Genomic DNA, 20,489 nt, shown 5'->3' on the forward strand with positions numbered 1-20,489 from the left:
TAGCTGGCTGTTGATTTCACTGTCATTTGGAACAGAGATGTTTAATCAACACCCACAGAAGAAAATTATGTAGTTGGATAAGAAAGACAGAAAAGCTAAAAGTGTGCGCTGAAAATTAAAAATAGTGAGTCAACTCTTAGTAGTACATATAGGTTGAAGAAAGAATTCCAAGGAAAGGAGGCTTTTCTGAGAGGTGAATTGGCACTACTGATAGTTAGAAAGGGAGGTCAACACATCAACTTATTTCAAAGAATTCGGGTCAATTTGCTCTTATTTCAAATACCGAGCTAACGTGTTCTTGATTGCGTTTGACTCTCTCCATCTCTGGAGTGACAGAAGTTGGGGTTGCTTTCCCTACATTCTCTTTGTACAATACCTGTGGGATAGAAGAGCAGCCAAATAAGCTAGCAATAGGTAAAAGTGTGGGGGGAGATTTTGCTACTGATGCTTTAAACAGAAGCTGATTGGAATGTGAGCATTTTGCCAGATGGTTGGATCATAAGAACTTTTCTTTTCGAGAAACAAGCACTAGTGTTCATTAAATATAGTCTCAACCTTGGAAGATGCATTTTTGTATCTCTGTATATTATTCACAGAAGATCCAACATGCCAGTGGTAGGAGAATGGAGTGTAATATTCTGGCAATAATTTGGAGGTAAGGCATTGAACAGCAGGGATAGTTAAAAAGTCTCCAACATGATGCTATCCTAAATTGAACATCAAAGGTCAAAGTTTCATAGAAGGCACAATAAGGCCATTGGCAAGATGGAACTGTCATTGGAGGAAAGCTACTTCAGAAGAAAATAGAATTAAAGTGCCAGTTTCCTAGAAGTACCGAGCTAATGATTTCTTGGTTGTGTTTGACTCTCTCCATCTCAGGAGTGACAGGAGTCGGGGTGCCTGTCCCTAGATTTTCTTTGTATAGGACCTGCATGATAAAAGAAGATGGGACAAAACAAGAATAAGAATGAAAAACAGCAGTCAGTTCAAATAGGCCAAGGTATTGGTCTTCAATCTCCTGGGGATGAGTCTTATGCTTTCAAAGTTATGAGGACTTTTCCAAGCCCTATTTCCACAATATTCTTTCTGTGGTTTCTTGCTTTTTCTATCCTGCTAACAAGTCAAAACATAAAATGCACAAAGTTGTGTATGCTCCAGCATACGCTAGGAACGCTTAAGTCCCCCGAGGGAGATGCAAGAATGTGGTTTATGTTTTGACGAAGCTCAGTAGTATTTTAAGATACCTACTGGATGGATCATGGCTATGGAACTAATGAACCCATTAAAAATTATGAATGAATATTAAAAATTAAAATGTTAAATATTTAAATGGATTTGATGTGGGAGGTTGTATGGTTGCTTCAAAATTTTCTTATCCTTGTAGGTTTTTTCTGTAATTTTTAACTGTACATGGCACGTTAGAACATATTTTGTAGTTGGGAGAAACTTACTCCTCATCCTATATTTTTTGATGCTGTACACTGTGGTGTGTTCAGGGAGATCAAAACACACAAGATGGCAATCATGGCAGCATGATCCAAGGCCTGCTCCTTTTGTATGTGCATCAATTTTGCACACACGTATAAAGAGTAAAGAGGTGAGGCTTCAGTCATGATGCTGCATCCTTCCCCCCCACCCAATTCCCAAAAAAGATTGGTCCAAGCAGTTGGAAACATGTTAAGATCTTGGACATAAGCATTCAATCTTGTGAAATGCCCTGATAATCCTCCCAAATGCCCCAAATCTCATGAGATTCCAGCAATATTACTCAAGATCTCAGAATATTTTTGCATGAGATCTTTCATATTTTAATATTTTAAAAAATATTTTGGTTGGGGGAGGGCTGCGGTTGCTGTTTTAGAGAGCAAGGAATGCTGCATTGCAGAACGGTGGTATAGTTTGTTTTTTTTCTATCCGTTCAATCGTGTCCAATTCTCAGAGACTGCTGGACAAATCCCTGCAGTTTTCTTAGCAAGGTTCTTCAGAAGTGGCTTGCCATTGCCTCCTTTCTAGGGCTGAGAGAAAGTGACTGGCCAGTCACCCAGCTGGATTTGCAGCTAAGGCAGGACTAGAACTCTCGCTCTCCCGGTTTCTAGCCTGATGCTTTAACCACTGCACCAGACTGGCTCTCTGGTATAAAGATTAGTCATCCAGTATTTTGGACACTTTTAATTATATGCCATGTTGGTTAAATTAAGGTTTCTCTTTGCTATGCTAAAATAATACAGTAGTCAGCAACAGAAGTGAGCAAAGAAACCACTGCAAAAGATATCATAAAGTTATTTTTTTAGGCAGAAATAGGACCTATGGCGAACTTAAAGCGATGGAAGTGAGACACAGCTATGAATCATTGTAAGAATGATTCCAATATTTTATTCTGAGCGCACCCATATTGGTTGCATTTTTTTTTTCATTTTTAAACTTCATCTGAGAGAATACTATGCATCCTGTTCCATCCAATTGGAGATTTAGACCATATTGTTTTTATAATTTAAGTTGCACTAAATAAAAGATTTTAAAAATAGTCAAGGGAGTTAAAAAAAAGAAACACAGTTGGGATTGTAAGAACATGGTTAACAGTATTCCAGGACAGTAACAAGGTTAACAATATTCCAGACTATTAGAATACAAAATAGTGAACAAAAATAAACTCATTGGAAAATTAACTATATTGATAGATTGGATATTACTTCTATCAGTGAATTATATGCAGCATCTAACCAAGATCCAAATATTAATTTGAATGGGGTCAAAAGGGAACTTTGGTTTATTAGAAGGACAAAGCTGAAGTTTTACTGAACATCTCTGGGCTGAAACTAGGATTTGGACAGACATGGCATAATGTGCTCCATGCTTCTTCAAGGATAGTGATATCCCTTAAAATCTGGCGGTCCCTCTCACAAAATCCGAAGCAGAGAGTGCCTATGCTGGGACTTCACCGTGTATTGACTTTGTCATGTCTCTGTTCCGTTCTTAATTGGTGGCACAGTATTGCAGGCAGAGTAAGGGTAGTATTATATTTGGTCTCCCATTTAGCCAGAGGACTAACTATATCACAAACATTTAAATGGCTAATTAAGAATTACGCTGCATGAAACAAACTATGCAACATGAGAAATTTTTTTCTCCTATACGAGGGACACAAACAAGCCTCCCTGTTTATCCTCAAGTACAAAACTAATATTTGGATTACCAGCTTCTCCTTTTTTTGTTGTTGGATATTTTAAATGCCCTTCTCTTCTTCTTTTCTCTTTTTATTCTGTCCAGCTGGAAATGCCTCTCTTTTCTCTTATCCAGCCTCTCTCAGGGCCATTCTTTATTACATGGAAGTAGCCAGTTAATCAGAATGGCTACTTCCATATAAGATCAAAATGCCCCTTTAAGCATAAATTGTGTCTCTTGCTTCTGAAGACACAGCAGAGGGTCTTCTTTATCTGGTTTCCCTACTCTTCTGAGTGTGCAGCTTGTTTAACAAGCGTGTTTGCGCTCAGTGAGAGGAGCCTGCTTTGCATCTACTGACCTCCCACTCTTTTGTTCAAGTCCTGTTTGCCCAAAGTTTTAAACCCCTTCGTTCTGATAGATCAGTGGACTTAAGCTGCTGACTGGGGAATTCTGGAAGTTGAAGTCCACACATCTTAAAGTTGCCATTGTTGAGAAACACCGTAAGTGATTACAAGATCCCATCACAATCTAGACTGTACAAACACCTTGCTTTGCAGTATAGGGATGAAGTCCTCTGTACATATGAATTTATGCACAGATTTGAACTATAGTGTTAAGTAATGTAATATCATCCCATGAAAGAAAATTTAAATTACATCCAAAGTTCCATTGTAAGCCCCATTTATTATAAGAAGATACAGTAGACTTAAGCATAAGCTTTGCTTTTTCAGTGAAATCCAACCACATTCATTTTATTTGGTTTTGGCTGGGTTGTAGCCTAAGTCTACAGAGCCAAAATTTTGTTGTGAACTATTTTGAACTATTTCCCACACTTTTCACAGTAACTATCAATATGAGTTGGGAATACATGTACCATCATTCAAGAAATAAAAAGCAAAACTGAGTGAACAAAAAAAGTCAGTAATTGAATGATTCAGTTACTAAAATAAAGAGTTTATTTTTTTAAAAAACGGGTATTTTATGTTACTCAGAATGAGTAACATAAAGCTTTGTAATGGTTAATTCCATTTTAATGAAAGTAAAGGGCATTTTTAACTACAAAAATACCGAGCTAAAGATTTCTTGATTGTGCTTGACTCTCTCCATCTCTGGAGTAATAGTTATTGGAGTTCCAGACCCTAAATTCTCTTTGTATAACACCTGTGTAAGAAGAAAGTATTAAATATATATCTATATTTTAAAAAATCAGCATAAAAATGCAATTCAGTGCAGTTTTCCTCATGAAATAAGTTTTCTTTATGAAGTCTACAGAACTTAGAAAAATCCTCTTAAAAATACACTCTATCTTGACCTTAAAAGTGTTCCTACTACTACATTGGATATGAAAAGCCACCCAAGGGTATAACTTAATTACATTCAAATAATTTGATGTGATTATAATTTTAGGAATACTTTAAACCCTCTGTAGTTTCTTTACATTCTTCCTTATGATGGACAGAAGGAGAAGAAAACATCCAATCAAAACTCAGTTTGGGCTGATGAGTGCCTTCTCAGCCTGATGTATTCTTGGAATACAAGGACCTCTTCTTGGAAGAGAGTTGTGATCTCTAGCCATATGACAATTCCTCCATCCCCAAACACACAGACACTTTTATTTGCCTACATCCTTGACAGTTTAAATATATTTGACACTAGATTTTCTTGCCAAGTTCAAGCAAGAAAATCTAGTTCCAAATACATTCATGTATTATTGAATATAATCTAGTTCCAAATATATTGCACGTATTTATGAATAGGGGACAAAAAAAATGGTCTTCTTAGAAGATGTAGCCAAGTCTTGTTTCTTCAGCCTCATGTTCTCTGGTCAAATAAATGAAAGCTGGTTTAGATGGAGTAGTTGTTATTGTAAAAGTGACAGCTATGCTATTTCTTCTCTGGAGTGAGACAGGATTGAAGGAGTGAGAAATGATTCGGAAATGAGAGGATAAATAAAGAATTGCTGGAATCTATTGGAGTAATTATCCCAATTTAATTGCAAGAAGGGGCCACTGGCATATATTGGCATTTAAATAAATGCATGTATGTGTGGACTTCTGTACCAGAGTTTAACTGTAACTGTGTTCTTGTTTTCCTGTCCAGAATCACAAACTGCTTCAAAACATCATAAAAAAAATTAAGATTAGCAATAAAAGAACATTAAGAAAAATATTTTAGAATGGTTGTTGGGGCTCATTGGGTTAGGATCAAAGTATTATTCTAATTTTGCATTGCACCAACACATGGATGCCAAGGACTATTAGAAAGATTTCCTGTTATAAGGACAAAGGGAAGGCACTCTGAATATCTTTTGTTTAAGGTAATTCATATTATTTTATTTGGGGAGGGGAAGGAAGATAGGAAAGGAGTATGGTGAGAAAAAAAAGTTAAAAGCACTGCAGAACAAAAGTAGTTAGTGCTTTAATTGTCCACGTCTCATGAGATGATTAAAATGAAGAGATACTCAAAATCTTATGGAAGGTTTAATATTAAAAGGAAAGTTAGCATAAGATCATGACAGTTAAAATTATGTATTGACAGATATTTTGTGCTATACCGAGCTAATGTGCTCCTGATTACGCTTGACCCGCTCCATTTCTGGAGTAACAGGAGTTGCCATTCCTGTGCCCACATGTTCTTTGTAAGACACCTGTGAGGGTACAATAAAGTATCCACAAAAGACCCCAACAAAGAAGTGAAATAATCAGAGTTGAATTTCAACTAGGAGTAGGTAGTAACAGTGCATGGTTAAATCCCACGCTTGAACTAGTACTGCAAAGTGAGAAAAAGCTAAAAGTAATAGAATATTATTCATTAAACGTGAATGAAAAGAAAATCAAACATAGCGAGTTAAGGAAAGCATATGGAAGAGGAACACAGTGTTAATTTTAGGGGGGCAAAGTATATTTTGTTTTATTTTTAAAAAATGTATTTAATGGTGCATAACGTTTTAAATTAAGTTAAAAGTTAGGAAGGGAGATGAGTCACAAAAATCGGATGTAGTAGAAAATAGAAGATGGCAGTTAGAGATTATTCTTTTTAAAAAAAATTGTGAGTTGTTAAAGTAGTTTTGATTTTATTGAGAAATACCGAGCTAATGTGTTCTTGATTGCGTCTGACTCTCTCTATTTCTGGAGTAATTGGGACTGCAGTTCCTTGCCCTGCATTCTCTTTGTACATAACCTGCAGAATACAAACACCCACCAAGATGAGAAATCGGATAACCGCTATGAAAACACTAAGGAGCAATGCAAATGTTGATTAACACACTTATTTTGTATATAAATGTACACATAGATACATACATATACACACACGCTCAAACGCACACATACCCACACACATCCAGTTGCATTATTAGGAATGTTTCCACTCTATTTTGAAAGCACTGCATGTTGTGTCGGAAAGGAATGCTATAAATGGAAATACTCTAGTCTTTAGTACAGATAGTCCTCGTTTAGCAACTGCCTCATTTAGCGACCATTTGTAGTGACGATGGTGATGAAAACATCACCTTGCAACCAGTCCTTGCATTTACAACCTTCGCAGGTCTATAAAGCAAAGGAAAGCTGAAGTAAAATTGTAAACTCCTGATGTTTCACTTAGTGACTGCTTCACTTAATGACCGAGTTGCCCTTTCCAATTGTGGTTACTAATTGAGGACTACCTGTATTCCATTGAACATTTTGTTTTATTAAAACTCTTCCACAGGTCCCCAGGAGAGGAAAAGGGGTCACAAAACCTTGGAACTGTAAGGTTCCCTTTTATTCTTTTTTTTTTTTTAACTTTTTTTATTTGGGAAGCCCATATCTGGAAAATTCCTTTAGGGCCAGATTTAAACTAATTGAATTACTTATACGAATTCTGTTTCAATTTTATGCAACTCTCTGCATCTTGGCCTTTAACATAATATCAGGCCAAGTCTAAAAACAAAAGAAGATTTGAGATTTAAACACTGTATAACATCAAAGTGGTCTCACGCATTTCTATTTTCTTAAAAAACAAAAGAAAAAGAAAAAGAAAAGAAAAAGAACACCAAGTCCTCACATTAAAAAAAATAAAAATTAAAAAGTCCTGCATTACACTCCTTTAAAAAGATGCCTATTTTCTCACATAGAAAAAATACAGTTAGAATTAAGTATTCAGTCAGTTGAAAAAAATCTGAAAACAAATAAGGTAAATCTGAAGTTAGAAAATGAAACATGTAGCACACATATCTAATACAGTCAGATTTTGCAAAACTGCATTTTAAAACTAATTAGCTGGTGAAAAGCTCAGTCAAAGGGACCGGGGGGTCTTAAAAACCCAAGATGCTGCTGTGACTATGCAACTGGAATCCACTGGAGTTGGGTGGCTACAATAAATTTAAAATAATAACAAGAACAAGAACAACAAGAACTCAAGTGTGCACCATGCATGCAAGTGTAGAAAGGTGCAAGGCTTCTATCAGTCACAATGGCCATCTTGACTTTTCTGACTCCCCTTGCAAAGGGGGAAGGATAGAAAACAAGAAAGGAGAAGTCAATAACTACTGATGCAGCTTTACGGTTTCTTCATAGATGCTACATTGTTATTCATTTAACAGCCCTAACTGACCCTTCCATGGTCAGCCACAATTGCCTTGTTTTCCAGACAAATCTGCGCACAATATTGTGCTGTTTATTAAACTGCAACCAATATTTCTAATAACCACCCCAACGGTTTATACTACACAGTGTGTGGCCAGTTAAGATTTGATTGATTAATTGTTTATGTGCCATCAAATTGTTTTCAACTCTTGGTGACCACCTAGATAGATTTTCTCCATGAAATTTGATTTGATTACCCTACAGAATAAGCTAGAAAGTGAAATTCAGTAAGCTGTGGTGAATTATTTAGAATTTCAAGCTCCCAAATCGTTGATCCCTAAGCTATTTCAAGTGATATATGGCAGAAGTTAATTTGAAGACTGGAATCAGCTTACCACAAACCAATAAATAAATAAATAAATAAATAAATAAACAGTGCAGAATCCACAATTTAACGTAACAGATTTGAATAAGCATTAGTTTAATTGTATTAGGGTTGTGCCCAGATGTCTCTAAGCATATCCAGAAGCCTATCAAACACATTGACTAAACATCCCTGGCTTATAAGTCCCCAAAGCAACTTGCCTTAGGCAAGTGGCAAATTTTGGAGTAACTTTATAGGAAGCACTTCAGCAATTAGCTCGTCGCTATATTTTAAATACCATCCCATCCCCTTTGGACTTTTCCACCTGAGAAACCATCTTTTGGTTCATCCTCATCTTCTCAGCATTCAGTACGTATGTATTCTCCTCTCAAGGTGTGCATACAATAGTTATCAAAGCAAATGGAACTTTAAAATGGAATAAAAGGACAAGAATGCCCCTTCAGGATACAGGAGATGATGTTAGTACATGTTAACCAGAGGAATAACCAACAGCTTAGTATGGTGAACAGCAGCACGTCATTACTAGGCAGCTCACTATCAAAAGAGAAAGAAAATTTCAGCCACTACCGTGCTGATGTGCTGCTGTGTCTCCTTGACACGTTTTACTTCAGGAAGGTCAGCAATGGGAGTTCCTTTTCCAATGAGTTCCTTGTACTTAATCTACAAAGTTGTATTCAGAAGAAAGAAGACAAGACCAAACAATGGTGTTATGTACATGAGACGTACATATCCATCTAAAGAGAGCTGAGAAAACAATTGTCGCTGAAGGTTTATATGTTTGTGGGACCTTAAAGCTTAACATGCACCCTTGTGGAAAATCCCTCATCAAGGAAGCTTCAGAAGAAAGTTAGGAAACAACACTCAAGTTAAATATAGATAATTACACAGTCCTTTTCCTGTGTTGAAGAAATCTTTACACTAGAAGTAGCTTGATGTATCCATAATTATGAAGTGATTTTATCTTTAACATGTAAAACAACTTTTTTCCAACTGGATATGACCCAGATAGCTTCAACTAAGCTACTTACAAAATTACATGAACTGCATGGCACCAGGTTGGGAAAGAGTGCCATAGTATAAACCATCTATGTCACAGGTAGGGAATTCATGGTCATCTAGATGCTGTTGAATTAAGGCTCCTAGCAGTCTTTATCTCGGGTCATGCTGGCTATGGCTGCTGGTAACTATAGTACAACATCTGGAAGGTCACAGGTTCCTCATTTTTATCTTGCTGAATGTGCACCGATGAAACATATATTTATTCATCACAAAAGTTCTCCTTCACTACAGCTGCCCTGACTTTAAGGCTACATTTGTTGACAGTGGAAGTGGATCTGTGGAATGTACGTTCAACCCAGTGTGCTGAGGTATAAGCATTTCTTCAGTTTGTGGTGAACGCTGGTTGTCACCCAGTTCTGGAGTGTCTAAATGCATCAGTTTGAATCCTAGTACTTTCTTCACTGAAACCTAGGGCATAAGCCATTACTCCATGTAATTGCACAAAGGAGTCTTTGCAATGGAAACAAGGAATCCCTTCTGAAAGTGGCTGTTGTCTCAAAATGGCGACGGAGTCTCTACAAACATGGAATGCTATACATGCAATGGATCCACTGGATTAAAGTAAAAATTATGGATCAGATCCAGTTTTTGCCAAATTTCATCTCCTTGATTTTACTGAGTCTACTCTAAGTACAGCTAACTGTTGACTCAACACATATTAATCCCTTTCAGTTCCAATATAATTATATTTTAAGTCCATTCAGTAGAATGGCAAATATTAATTTAGATGGCATTCAATTTTATAAGCTAAAACAGCACAACTAAGACATTTTTTTAAAAAATCAATTTAATTTTGTACCGTGCTTATTGCATCTGTGGTTCTTCTAATTCTCTGTGTCTCTGGTGTCTTTTCAATTGCTGTTCCTGTTCCAATGCCATCTTTATATAAAACCTAAAGCAAAACAACAAGATTGAACACAAAGACATATTGTCACTTCTACAGAAGGACTACAAAACATCAGAACATCTGTTGCGTCACCTGACAGTAAAAAACAGTCATGCCTAAATCTTGTCTCTGGGTCACATGTACTACCTTTGGTGGTGTTTGTATGGACAAAGCACGTTAATAGTTCTAATTTCAAGCAATATAAAAAGGAAAGAAATCAGGTCAGCAGAAAGAAGCAATATTTGCCATAAGGATATATCTCTTTCACCAGGTAAGAGTATTAGGTAGATTTTGTGCCCTGAATACAAAGATGCTCATTTGCAAACACATAAGCAAAATATATATTCTGTTTTATAATTCACAGTGTGTTGTATTAGGTCAAATGAAATTCTGGAGGTTTTTCTGATTTTGAGTAGTAGCTTTTGAAAAATTATTTATTTATTATCTAGATTTCTAAGGGTTGATGTAGGCAAGGACTTGATAGGACCTCCAAACTTTGAACTTCAGGTATTGAAAATAAATCACAATGTTTTTAACATAGAGCTACCTCTTTTGGTCAAACATCTATCAGTAACTTTGACCAATAAAGACATCACAAAATGACAATATTGACCCTTTGGAGTCCTTTAGGAGTTTTAGACCTTAGAATAAACTAAAAATATTTATTCAGGGCATTCCTGGATTAGCTGCTAAAAGAAAACACATGAAGCTTACAAATTCAGAGCCCATAAGGGTCCTTGACCAAGACACAGGGAGCTATGTCAAAATACTATTGCCAAACAGGCTGTACCCAAGTTACTGCATTACTAAAAAATTGTTAAAAGAAATAGAGTATAAGGCAGAGGTTGGAAGCATGTGGCCCTCCTGACTTCACTCTATTATAAAACCCAGCATCCGTCACCATTGTCTATCCTAGCTGAGGCTGCTGGGAGTTGTAGTTCAGCAACAAGGTTACTAATTGTCACTGGAAGGTGATTGGTTTCTCATTCCTGATGTAATGGGCAACTACAACTCCCTTTAATGAGAGTAACACTAACCCATCCTCCCCACCCTATCATTTTGTTTAACAAAAGTTGAAGGTCAAACCAGACATTATTCTAAAAACGGATGTAACAGCTACATCTTCTTTTTACTCTGGATTGGAATTCTAGTGTGGGAAGTTGGTGGTTTCAACCCTCTGTCCCTGATTTACATTGCTAAAAACTGATATGTTTATGTCATCAGATTTTTATGTCATATCACAATGGAAACAATGAGTGGGTTAAAGTCCCTTATCACTAACTCATGGCTAAGTTCTGGATCCAAATGTGGCTTCTCTGAATTTGCGAAGGAAGGAAGGAAGGAAGGAAGGAAGGAAGGAAGGAAGGAAGGAAGGAAGGAAGGAAGGAAGGAAGGAAGGAAGGAAGGAAGGAAGGAAGGAAGGAAGATGCAGCTGCTAGAAATCTTTCAGTTACACATAGATGGATCTTTAATTATGTGTATTACACAAGAGGCTTTATTGGTATCAGTGAAAAAAGTGAAATATGCTAGCAAAATAAGACATACAAAACAGGACAATAATTTGCTAAATAATATAAAGTTACCGAGCTGAAATTCTTCTGGTTTTCTTTAACTCGTAATATTTCTGGTGTTTCATTTACAACTGTAACCTTTCCTTTACTGTCCTGTAGATCATGTTGATACTGAAGCTGTTAAGAGAATACATGTTTTCAGTGCATCAGTCTAAAAACAGTTTTCTGCTTGGCCCATCACCAGTACAGGCCCCTCGCTGCTTTCTGACTGTAAAACAGATGACGCTGTCCTCCTCCCCCTCCCAGCCCACTGCAAATGCCCCCCACACCTCTGTATCCCAGCCCTGATTCAAAACTGCTGTTTTCCAGCCTGAGCCTTCCGAAGTCCTTGAGGGCAGAGGGTTTCCAGAGCTTCATCCCACCTCAGGAGCAGCCCAGCTCTGACTGGCTGCAGTGCCCGGCACGCCCCCTGCCCTCCAGCGGCTGGTCTCGGCCCTGGGCAGCCATTTTGTCTGGGCTGTTGTGTTTTCTGCTGGCCAGCAGTTGCTTTTTTTTTTTTTTTTAATAATCTTGTGGCTGATCCAGTGATGGCCCCTTATGTCAATGAACTATCCGCAACCCTAGAAGCCATTCAACTCTTGCCTCTCCCTGTGCACACCCTTTCACTTTCTGCCCCGGCTGGCTGAAGCACGCTCCCTTTGCTTCCCACCCCTGCTCCCAGGACTGTACTGCAGAGTTTCCCTTCCCTTCTTCCCTTTATTTTTTAAATGCATATTTCAGTTGCAAGGTAGAAACGTTGCTATGTTGTTTCTATAAAGTTGACCGATCAGTTCTTCCTTGCTACAAACTTTCCCTGGAGCTAGAGAGGAAGTAGGAGCGAAAGAGCAACTTTTTCCCTGTTGCTCTGATTGTAGCATCAGAGCCACGATGGTGCTATAAGGGGAAAAAGAAAAGAAAAGAAAAGAAAAGAAAAGAAAAAGAAAAGAAAAGAAAAGAAAAGAAAAGAAAAGAAAAGAAAAGAAAAGAAAAGAAAGGGTTCTGCGTCAAAGGAGATGGGGGGGCGGATATGAAGGCATCTATGTGAGCAGATCTCTGGGAAAGCCAGGGAAAGGCACGGGGACTCGTGAGGAGGGAAGAACCCCTAAAAGGAAAGAGCAGGGCCTGGTCCACACGAGCGCCAGCCAGTGAGGCTTGCCTGCCTTGTGCAGATGGGAAGGGCGAGAAGCAGGGGAAAGACCACTCTGGCAATAGTTTGGACTGGGTGCAAGACCAGCCCCGTTGCCAACCCACTGCAGTCTGGATGGAAATTTCTGAAGTTGGCTTAAGAAACAGCTGGGAGCAGCCTGGGAGACAAGCAGCCGAGGCTGCTCTGCAGAATTCTCCCAGGAAGAATTCAGTCTTCTTGTTTACTGATTGACTTTTTTTTTTTAAATGTCAATAATTCTGAAATCTGGTTCTGAAAACTCATCATTTGAGTTCAACTGGTCCATACACACGTGGGACATCCAGAGATCTTCAATGTCCAAAAGCAAGACAGAATATCAGTGGACCTTGAGCATTTCTCATAATAATTCTTCTCATTTTGGGGGGGGGGTGATATTGTTATATCCATTGCTTCAATCCAGTTGCTGAATGAATTTTATATATGCTTAAATGAATAATTTGTGTCTGCCTTTACATAATAAAGCTACAAAACTGCCACAGAGGATGTATGGAAAATACATCTACAGCAGCATGAACAAAAGTCACTCAAAATATAACCAGATAAACCAGATGCAGTCAAATACATTGAGAAGATGCTGATATATAGCTAATATTAAGTATTCTGTTCATGAATGTATTTTAAGATGAAATCACAAAATTACTTGAGAAATTCTAATAAGATATTTGTAACTAAGCCCCCCAATTTCAGTTGGACTTTTTCCAAAATAATAAAGAAAGGCTCAGGCTGTAGTAATTGCATTATTGGCAAACTTTAAGTTTGTTGCTCAGCAAAGCAATAATCAAGAATCTACCTTAGAGATAGTGCTAATTATCTCTGGAAAATACCTAGAATCTGGGTCCTCTCTCTTACCTACATGATCAGCATCGCTGACTGTTCTGAGCTTGGAACTTTGTCAAAATGGTCAGAACAGCATCAGACACGGTTCTAGTAAGATCAGAACAACCTGTTTCAAATTCAAAGCAAGGGGCCCAAGCTCCAAACATCTCAAATCCAAAATGTTTTATACCCTCTAGGCTTCATATCTAATATAGGAAAGGAAAACTGCATTTCAGGCGAACACTGTTTGCTTTCTTGCAATTCATGAGTATAAGTATACATACCATACTAAAATTCTTTTGATTTTCCCGGACTCGCTGTATTTCTGGTGTCTCTAGCACAGGCACATAGTATGGCATGGTTCTCTCTGCATCCTCCTTATACTTTTTCTGTTATTCAGGTTAAAAAAAGAAAAATGTACTATTGCAGTAACAAAACAAGCATTATAACTTTTTAAATAGAGAGAAAGAGACGTTTTTGTTGTCTAGATTTTGGAATCTACATGAATGTGTAATATGCAATCCCTCCCCTTCCCCCTCCCCCAATTTCTCCAGTAAGTACAAAGTTTAATTTCTTGTAGTTTTCTTCTACATTTAAAATTGCTCCAAAAAAAAAAAAAAAAGGAAAGTTTCCAACGAAAATGAAAAACAGAGCAAAATGTCCAACATTGTAAAATGCCCCCAAACTTATTCAAAGGATTTACAGGGCACCATCAAGTTCACACAGACAGGGACTACACCCATTTCTACTTCAGAAGGTCTCTGCATCTCATTATTTATCATGCTGGTTAAGGCTCATGAGAGTTGGAGTTCAGCTGCATCTGGAGGGCCATAATTGATCCATTTCTGTCGTATGTTATTGCCTTTTATTACAAATGAATGGATCATGCTTTGAAACAAAATAACATCTGGAAAAATATGTTTCCAAAGTCATCATTACCTTACTGGATAAGTTCTTCACATGATGTGCGTGGATGATTTCTGGGGTGTCAACAACTGTGGTATAATTGGCTTTTTCCATTTCTGCAGAGTGCTTGTATTTAATCTGTTGAGAGAACCATTACAGGGGAACACCCAGAATAAGTAATTTACAAAGCTTTTTCTTGATTTCACAGTAGGAAATCAAATGATTAATGTCTATTAATCACTGACCTCACTAGCAATGTCTGTGGCATTCTTTGCCCTCAGATAATTAGGTGTCTCCAATGCAAGGTCTGTTAAGCCCCTTCCTTTGATTTCCATCTCCAGGGCTTTCTTGTATTCTTTCTGTAAGTAAAGACAGATATAAAAATATAACATCTGAACAGACAGCTTTTTCCCAAATGAAATTCGCCCCAGTACTCCAAAGGTTATCTTTATGTGGCTCACATAGTAACCTTGTCATGCAAATGTGTGCTGGGAGGAAGATAAATATATTTTATGGAAGAAGCATTTAATCTTGCAATGTGATATAAAAGCTGAGTAGTCATGCTGTTTATGGATCCCGTTATAAGAGAATTTTCAGAAAAATGTGTTCAGGTATCACAGAATCTTCCCCATTTTAATCAGATTACAGAATCAGGCACAAATCAGATCAGATTACAAATCAAATAACATCAGATTGAGTAAAAATGAAAGTTATATGTGGGATTAGTGTTGGCACGCTTTCTTTGGAGCTTTTACAACATCTTCAATTTAGTAAAATATGCTATGTAATTATTTAGGTGATATAATATTTTAGTCTGGCTTCAGATTACATGTCAGCCAAAATAGCTAAGAATGTATACAGGAAAGAATTCAAGAATTCAAATAAAGAATCCCAAATACCATGTAGTATTGGGAAGATACCAAACACTGAATGTTTTATACAGGATATCTGCATTGACTGGTTAAAAATAACTGTAAGAAATACTAGAGAAATTAAAGAAAGATACTGTAGGCTAGTCAGGCTCTTGAATTCAGGGACAGATATCTGATTTATAAGGCAGGCTATACATTTGAAAAGGTAAATGTAATTACTGGCAGATCTTTTCCTTTCTGCTAAATGTTCCATTGTTATAACTCCCTATGAAAATAATTCAGTGTTTGCAGGATCGATTCAAAACCAGTGGTTAAATGTATTATCAACCACACTGATATTCTTTTTTTAAAAGCTAAAATAATTTTTTAAACACATAATGTGATTGCAGTGAAAATCATCTGGTTCCTATTTTAATATGACTGAGCTAAATCACAGATCCATGAATAATCTGTGAACAATTATCCTGTGATGCATCCATTAGGCAACATTTCATGCAAAAAAATGCACAAACTTGGGGAAATTGTGCACAGAGATTCATAGATTAGGAAAATGGGCTTCAAAATGTGTGCGAGAAAGTTATCTCCGTCATCCTGCTAGAATTTATATTCTGATCATTGTTTATTTGCTATGTTAATTGCTATGTTAATGGAGTGAGATGGGAAGTGGGAGCGGGAAAAAAAAGCTTCAGCTGAACCCTGGTAAAACAGAGTGGCTGTGGGTTGGGGGCTCCTCTGTATCCAGAAGTTTGGTTCTGGATGGGGTGGCACTGCCCCAGACAGACCCAGTGTGTAATCTGGGGGTCCTCCTAGACTCATGACTCCTGCTCAAGGAGCAAGTGGCAGCTGTGGCCAGGAAGGCCTTTGCTCAACTACATGTTGTGCGCCAGTTATGCCCTTTCCTGGATCGGGAGGCCCTCCAGTCAGTCACTCATGCCCTAGTCATCTCCCATATAGACTATTGTAATGCATTCTACGTGGGGCTTCCCTTGAAGAGTATCCGGAAGCTACAGCTGGTTCAAAATGCAGCTGCATGGGCAATTTTGGGTGCCCCAAAGATGGCACATGTTACACCTTTGCTGTGGAAGCTGCATTGGGTGCCAGTTTGCTTCCAGATCTAATTCAAGATGTTGGTGATCACCTTTAAAGCCCTACATGGCATGGGATCGGGTTACCTGAGAGACTATCTCACCCATATTATATCAACCCATCCCACCCGGTCAGGCAGAGAGGACCCCATCAACAAAAGAATGTCAACTGGCAGTGCCCAGAAGGAAAGCCTTCTCTGCCGTGGCCTCTGCCCTCTGGAATATTCTCCCCCCAGCGGTGAGGCAGGCCCCTACTCTCTCGACCTTCCGGACAGCAGTCAAGACCTGGCTCTGCCAACTTGCATGGGGCAAGAAAAGGGGCAACCAACCCTGGGGGTGGTTAGCACCTTGAAGATGCTCCTGTATGTTAATATCATTTCTACCAGTAGCACCTTGGAAGATATTATTATTTATGCATGAATATGGTTTTTATTGTATTTTATTGTATTTTAATTAATATTTATTTTTTGTTTTTACTGTAAACCACCCAGAGTCACTTCCTAGTGAGATAGGCAGACCAAAATTTGAAATACACATACATACATACAGTACATACATAAAATAAAATTTATTCAATGCTTAAATCACAGGTGATTATTAATAGTATGTCTTCTTTCCCCTTGGTTAAATCTCTATCAAGGTACACATCAAAATGCTTTCTTTCTCCTTTTCTCTTTAATTTTGCTTTGGAACTTCTGGCCAGCATAATCAGAAATTCTGAAATTATCAATGAAATTACAAGAGGAGGGGCAAAACAAAATATTTCATTACATATGGTGATTATATCCTAATCTTGTCTCATTAATTTATGAGTTTGTGATCCTGTCTGATTACTCTATAAACTGGAAAAAATCAGGCTAGAATAGATCAGACCCAGAGTGCAATTGGATCACAGTAACAATTTGGAAAGGCCTAAGGAATGGGGTTTTAGATTATATTCAATTCCTTTGTTTATCTTGGCATAAGAATTTCCAGGAATCTTTTTCAACTGGTAAATTTGAATTTATCTTTTGTTTTTATGCAGGTGAAAAAAGATCTAGAATTCCCTTGAATAGCTAGAATAAGATAAATACAATTAAGATGAATATATTGTCAACAGTGATTTGTATTTTGAGAGGCCTCCTGATATTTATTCCATCGCATTAGTTTTCAGAAATTTACAATATTAAGTACATTTATTTGGCAGGGATATCCTAAAAGATTTTCACTGCATGAATTATAACTTCCTGATAAGAATGTTTTATCACTGGGTTTATCACAGGTTTATCACTGGGGATTTAGCCTTGCTTTGATTACTGTGTGAAATAAGAATGTTCAAAATTTAGCTTCTCTTTAGCCTCAACTTAAACATCAATATTTGACTCTATTGAAATGCTGCCAAGTATTGGAATTCCTGTTTTTGCAGGAATCAGTTTCAATATTTACACTTAATACTACAAGATACTGTATATAAGGAAGATACTGGATTGCAGGTATAACCAACCTGTTTACTCTTGAAAAGGTTACAATATGAGATAATTCTACTTTAAAAATAGCATATAAACTGGAGGGGTGGTAAGCTGGGCCTCTCATAACATTATCTGGATTAATTCAGTTCTGAGAAAGCTTTTTTAAAAACTGTGCCAAATTAAATATGTTTCAGTTACCTTAGAGTATTCCTTGGCAGTACAATCAACTTAAACACTTGCTATTTAGCACTTGTTATTTAGTGTACTTGTTCTAGAAACATTTGCTGCTTCTGAAGCTCTAGTGGTTAGACACTCTGAAGGAATTGGTTCCTCGTCCTTCTTTATAGAAAACTGATAAAAATTAATACTCATTATTTATGTCACCCCCGACATAACAAGCTTGAATGTCCCATTCTGGTAAATCAATTGAATATCTTTTTAAATAATATGGAATTAATTTCCTATAATATTAAAATGAAGTTAGTGTAACAGAAAAAAAGGTTTTCTGTATACAAGGCACTTCAAATAATGTTTACTAAGGGTTGGTAACAATCCCCCTGATGCAGAAAGATAAAGCTTGGCAGTTGTATGGTTTTATCTTGACCTACTATTGGTACATTTGGGGCTGACATCAACATGACTGCTAATAGAGCTGTGGATCAGTTGCTGTATCTGTATATTGCAGATTAATATGTTCTTCTTGGCTATATCCCCAGCATTTGGAATCTATCATGCTATCAAGAATTGTAGATTTTTCAGGTTAGCTAAAATAATAATTATACAACAAAATTATTATACAAGGAGAAATCGACATCTGACCTGCAGCAATGGACTGCTGATATGTGTTATTTGTCAACATCTGAATTTGTCTTTTTTGACAAGAGAAGGGGCAAGACCTTCAAGAAATATGGTCTGATTTTTGGAGTTCTTTTGTTTAGAACATAATTTCCTTCCTTCCTTTCCTTATCAGTTTGTGATTGTGTTGATCCTTAATGCTATTATATGCATTTGTACATTTTTATTAGTTTACATAATTAAATTTTTTTTTAAAAAATACTAAGAAAGTGAAATTGAAAGATGTACTTCCTTTGTCTGAACATGAGCTGAACACAAGACCATGAAATGGACAGACCAATACTAAGCATTCTAACGTTCCATAAAAATCTGCCTTCCAGGAAGTTCTTAAACTCTATTCCACCCAGTGATATGCCTCACCTCATTCAATATATAAGTTGCATTCTTTGCTCTAAGTAAGTCTGGTGTCTCTTCCAGAATGGTTAGACCTTTACCTCTGACACCTTCTTCTAAATCTCTCCTGTATTCTTTCTAGAGGGTAGGAGAGAAGAAAATGAATCAAAAGAGAGAAGTAGGTAGGAGACAGAGGGAGATCTATGAGGGGAAAAAAAATAAAGAATAAAAGAAAGTCAGGAAATAATTCCTAGATTAAATAGTTATGTTGTTTTTGCCTTCCAAACACACATACATTGATACAATAACCCTACTTAAAAATTCACACATAATGGGACAATTTTCATTGGTTCCACCAATACAACAAAGAGTATTAAAAAAAAAAAAAACCTAGCCACCTTCATTAGTTAAATCATGCTTAAAATTAAAGTTAAAATTTATATAAAATTAAAATTAACTTTTAAACTTAAAATTGAAGTTTAAGCATGGCAAAGACAGCAGTGAAGTGTCTGCTTTGAGGAAGATAATTGGGTTTTCCATTGCAGAAGACAGAAGAGTAGATGGTACCTCGCTTGCTATTCTGGTGGCATATTTCACATGCAGTAAAGATGGTGTAATCTCCAAACCAGTAAGATTCCGGCCTTTAATTTGCTCTTCAAAATCTTTCTTATATTCTTTCTAATAGGAGTTGAAGGAAAAGAGAGAAGGAAGAAGGGAAGAAGGTAGGGGAAAATATAATTAATTTTGGAATTGTAAAAATAATTTCAGGTCATTTTACAATGACATGATGATTAGGTACTTATGGATCCAATTCTGCCCTTGTGCCATTTGGGAGAGGTTTAATGCTTTAAAGTGTCCTAATATATTATAAATGAGCATTTTATGTACTTGCAAGCAATAACAGATTTGGACAAAATATCTACAGTATATTATTTGGGGAGCAGGTTGTACAAAAAGAGCAGAATGGTCATGGCCTTAGCTACTCAATGTCTCAGCAATACCTCAACCCAATGCCAACAAAATGTGTTGGATGACACCTCCAGTGATTCCCACTCAGCATGCCTGGGATGATGGTAGTTCTCATCCAATATGCTAGAAAACACTAGAAAATACAAGATAAAGAAATCTGCTCCAACTAGCATGCTTGGTCTGAGGAAGTAAAGAAAACCGTGAATAACTCCATAGGATATGCATCTGAATATTACATTTCCTTTTAATTAAAACAACTGACAGAATCAAGCATTACACTCAAGTTTCACCTTGCATAAATTTCATATTGGAATGAACTTATTCTGATAAGTTCATTCATATTTTGAAATACATGTGGGAGTGAAAGGGATGAAACTGAATATAGGCAAGAATATTCAGGGTAAAAGCACAG

General features: G+C 37.0%; 1 protein-coding gene across 4 annotated transcripts in view; it reads right to left on the reverse strand.

The window, feature by feature from the left end:
* Window positions 1-20,489, reverse strand: part of NEB (nebulin) — a 211,260-nt gene that overhangs the window by 12,488 nt on the left and 178,283 nt on the right. For 3 of the 4 annotated variants that reach the window (XM_088146545.1, XM_088146546.1, XM_088146547.1), the window contains 13 exons: window positions 19,676-19,786; window positions 19,136-19,246; window positions 14,761-14,874; window positions 14,549-14,653; window positions 13,894-13,998; window positions 11,641-11,745; window positions 9,971-10,063; window positions 8,680-8,772; window positions 6,250-6,342; window positions 5,717-5,809; window positions 4,231-4,323; window positions 836-928; window positions 284-376 (listed from right to left, as the gene is read on the reverse strand). In XM_088146545.1, coding sequence (XP_088002671.1) covers window positions 284-376; window positions 836-928; window positions 4,231-4,323; window positions 5,717-5,809; window positions 6,250-6,342; window positions 8,680-8,772; window positions 9,971-10,063; window positions 11,641-11,745; window positions 13,894-13,998; window positions 14,549-14,653; window positions 14,761-14,874; window positions 19,136-19,246; window positions 19,676-19,786 — 1,302 coding nt within the window. The remainder of the gene's footprint in view (window positions 1-283; window positions 377-835; window positions 929-4,230; window positions 4,324-5,716; window positions 5,810-6,249; window positions 6,343-8,679; window positions 8,773-9,970; window positions 10,064-11,640; window positions 11,746-13,893; window positions 13,999-14,548; window positions 14,654-14,760; window positions 14,875-19,135; window positions 19,247-19,675; window positions 19,787-20,489) is intronic. The other variant, XM_088146548.1, reaches the window with a different exon arrangement.

The sequence above is a fragment of the Python bivittatus genome, unplaced genomic scaffold (assembly GCF_059951505.1).
Source record: "Python bivittatus isolate LINGU-HERP-01145 unplaced genomic scaffold, Pbiv_v1 ctg000480_np1212, whole genome shotgun sequence".
NCBI lineage: Eukaryota > Metazoa > Chordata > Lepidosauria > Squamata > Pythonidae > Python > Python bivittatus.